The sequence below is a fragment of the Penaeus vannamei genome, chromosome 29 (genome assembly GCF_042767895.1).
Source record: "Penaeus vannamei isolate JL-2024 chromosome 29, ASM4276789v1, whole genome shotgun sequence".
NCBI classification, from domain to species: Eukaryota; Metazoa; Arthropoda; class Malacostraca; order Decapoda; family Penaeidae; genus Penaeus; species Penaeus vannamei.
This window is the reverse complement of record NC_091577.1, coordinates 26,877,384-26,881,143: the sequence shown is the minus strand read 5'-3', so window position 1 is coordinate 26,881,143 and position 3,760 is coordinate 26,877,384. Positions and strand designations below refer to the sequence as shown.

Genomic DNA, 3,760 nt, shown 5'->3' with positions numbered 1-3,760 from the left:
CAACAAAGTAACATTCGTGTATGAATGTCAGTAAAGTACTACAGGAAGTGATGATGAAACAATGTGCACTACGTTGTAATTTGAAGCAGTTCTTATTTTCATTGTTGACGCCACAGTGCAGGGTACATGCTGCTCGTTTTTTGTTTAACGGAGTTCTTATTGCTGTAGTAAATGATAGTAATTTTGAAAGCACTTGGAACAGATTCAGTTAGGTTTCTCATTTTTTGTTGCCGTTTGATTTTTTAACTTATCTTTGAATGGGACTATGATTATATAATGTCCTTTACTGTTATGTATTCATAAACGCAAATTAACAAGGCTTTATTCTATGTTACATCTAATGCTACATGTACTTGTTTAAATTCTCCTGTACCAGTCTTGACGATGGTGGTTGGACTGCTGCTCTGGGTGGTACACAGCGTGACCCAGTACCAGCTTGGCACTCCCTGGCTCACGTTGGGTCCTGCATGGCCCCTCACGGCGCTACTCATGGCCATTCTTGTGGCGCTCACGTTCCTTTGGGTCATCGTGGCAGTTCACAATGTGTACCAGCTTACGGTGCTGAAGGAAGAGGCTTCTCACTACATCCTCATGTATGTATGCTTTGTCTCCCCTGTGCGTTGCTGTTTCTCCAGTATAATTGTCTTCCTGTGACGGATGTTTCACGGACAACTCAGGCTGTACTAACTCTTTTCTTGTTTATTCTATCCACATGCTCATTCTTCAAGTTCCTCGTAAACAATAAAAATAATGTGACGTACATTCGAGCCTAAAGGGAAATTGCAGACAAGAATAAACCGTTCCATTTCTCTTAACAGACGTGACAGGTTGTGGCATCAGGTGCTGCTTCTGGTGGGAGAGTGGGTGCTGGTGGTGACAAGCGCTGTGTACAGTCACCCAATCGGCCGATATTTCTTCTGCTTCGCTACGCTTATGCAGGTAGGTGAAGCACCATTGCTGTGTCAAATTATTAATTGTTAGGTATTGTGGTTGCTTTTCTATTTGAACATAATGTTGCCTAGTCTGATGTATGCTGTACATCCATAAACACACTTATCTTTATTAAATGTGGTTCTTATTCGTGTACTTAAAACTACTGACCACGCTATGAAGTCTATATATGCTTCGAGTATTGAGTATATCAAATTATGCTGATAGTTGATAAAAAAGTAGAAAACCGGCGGTATTTATAGATGTAACATTTCAAGTGTACCAATTATTGCATGTTTGTTGATATTACACTTTCTTTTTGCAGAGCTTCCTCATGATAATCATGTACACTTGCAAGGATAATGACGTTACTGCTATGTGCAAGTGTAAGCGCATGTGCTGCCCTTCTGTGGGCCCTTGCCGGAAATCTTCTCAAAGTACGTTGTAATACTATGTGTTACTTTTACTATTTACTTTCACTTTAAAGGCATGCAGCTATTCATACAAGTGTGCTTTGAGATCAAGTATCTAGCATATCCCTTCCTAATGTGGTTTTATAAATGTCATTAGTTATTTTACCTTAACCTCCTTCAACTATGTCGACAGGTGAGAATGGATGCAGTAGCCATATGTCGTATCACCTCACAACCACCACGACGCCAAGTGAGAGGGAAGGCAACTTCAAGTATTACAAGGATGACATACCCTCTGATTCCTTCGAGAAAGATGTGTTTAGTGCGAAGAAAATCCTGTATGCCAGTGACTCCATTCTCCCTCCCGGGCCAGGTCATCCTCGCTTTGGGACACAGAGCAGAATGCCTCTTTACATGCGTCGCAACAGCCGTGAAGGACATGGTCTGCCGATTCCAAGAAACACCTTGCTTATCCGTGGAGTAGACCTGCTCAGAGGTGAGGACACAGACCCGCATGACAGCCGCTTGCGAGCCGCAGAGAGGCTGTCCGATCGCAAGCGAAATATCCTGTTAGCTGGTCAGCATACCACTAAGCGAGATCCATCTTTGGAAATGCTTCGAATCCAAAGGTGCCCAGGGACCAGTCAGGATCCCGACGGGAGGTATCTGGATATGTCGGTGCCACAGCATAAGATCAACGCAGAGGGGAACTTGAATAAACATGGCTGTGCGAATATTAAAAAGGAAGTACTTGGATCAGCTGGCAACAACGTGATTCACAAGCAAAATGGCTTCCGACAGGCAGCCATCGCACGCAAAAATATTTACCAAAATAGCAACAGTCAGTCATCAAAAGACGAGACTAGTAGTAATACCCACCACTACCTTCCCATGAAGGTAAATTCTCGCGTAATCATTGCGAAACATCGAGCGTTAGGGCAGCAAATAGAACCAAATATTTCTGTAAGCAGACTCAGTGATCCAAGAGGAATCAGCTCCCACACACACTCTCACGCTGAGTACATGTTGTCAGATCACTGATCCTCTGCTGCTCCTCACAAGGTCCCTCCTCCATGAGAACCCTAAGGGAATGCATTGGGGTTTTGTGTCTGAACAGAGAACTATAAAGGATGCCATTGACTGAATGATGCTCGGAATGCTTTATTCCGATGACGTTAATTGTCATCAGAATATAAAGTAACTATTTAGTGTAAATACAATGTATAATTGTTAGTATTTATGGATTTTTATACATTTACTATTAGTGAGAAAGAAAATATTCGATTGTTATTAATGTAGAAAGAGTGTACAAATTGTTAGTCTAGTTTGTATATATTTAAACAAATGATATTGTATATAGGCTGAAAATATTGTGTAATACTCCAACAGTAGCATCGGTTCACGGATGTGTGAATACTGTCTTATCCATTAGGATTGTTTATCAGTGAATGATATGGTAGCATGATACTTCACTACCCTTAAGAAACATTATATGCAACGATGTTCAGTGTAATAACAATACACTGTCTTGATACATCGTGGAACTGTATCTTTCTTAAATTTGTGCTTGTTTCAGCATGTCCATATAGATCCTAAGGCTGAAGAAAAATTTCGATTAATTTGAGAAAGTATGATTTGTCCAAGTGTTGATGCGATGGAATTTCTCAAATTGCCAGTCCTTATTTAGTATGGAAGCTAGACGTATAAGCAAGCCATATATGCTTTCATGCTTTGTGTACATAGACTGTTCATATCAAATGTTATCACCTGTAAGCAGAACATGTCTGAACTGCTTTCAGAAGCATTAAATCCACGATACATGTTAATCTTTCCAGGGTTTTGATTAAAGTGTTATTTTGAATTTTGTTCGTGTTTCTTAACGTAACTTTATTGTACATTTTGCTCCTTTGTGATGACCGTACTGTATTCAGTCAAATGGTGCCATAATGTTAATATTAGTTTTCCTAAAAACTTAATGAATTGTTTGGTTGTGTGCGTTGAATGTTATTAAATGTTGCTGCATATCGTAAAGTGTTCTATCTTACCCTGGGTTTCTGACCTGGAATGAAGCTGGTATGTATGCCCAGTTTATGCAATATGTGGGTAAATAAATGGACCAGAAAATACGTATCTGACTAGACATGTTAGTCATAGTAGTAATAGTAGTGGTAGCAGTAGTAAAAAAGTAAAGGACAAAGTTATGAAATGGTATCATAGATGTGGTTATATGGGGCTGATTGAAAGCTATTTTGTTTTCAAATAAGTACGGAGTAACAATCATTGGCCTGAATAATTTTGATGATAATTTGGTTATTTACGATTTTTTCGTTAGGCAAAAACAACTTGCTTCTCCAAGTGTATGTGGGGGGATCAATTCAAGAAATATAAGGCCTTGTCGCATGAACATCGCCCAGTTT

The 3,760-nt window shown here is 39.8% G+C and overlaps 1 protein-coding gene across 1 annotated transcript; it reads left to right on the top strand.

Annotated features, from left to right (window-relative positions):
- Positions 1–174: 174 nt before the first annotated feature.
- LOC138867356 (uncharacterized) lies at positions 175–3,374 on the top strand. The gene is made up of 4 exons (XM_070142610.1): positions 175–593; positions 819–939; positions 1,256–1,367; positions 1,537–3,374. The coding sequence occupies exons 1-4, from the start codon at positions 385–387 to the stop codon at positions 2,382–2,384; spliced, it is 1,290 nt and encodes a 429-aa protein (XP_069998711.1). The 5' UTR covers positions 175–384; the 3' UTR covers positions 2,385–3,374.
- The last annotated feature ends 386 nt before the right edge of the window (positions 3,375–3,760 follow it).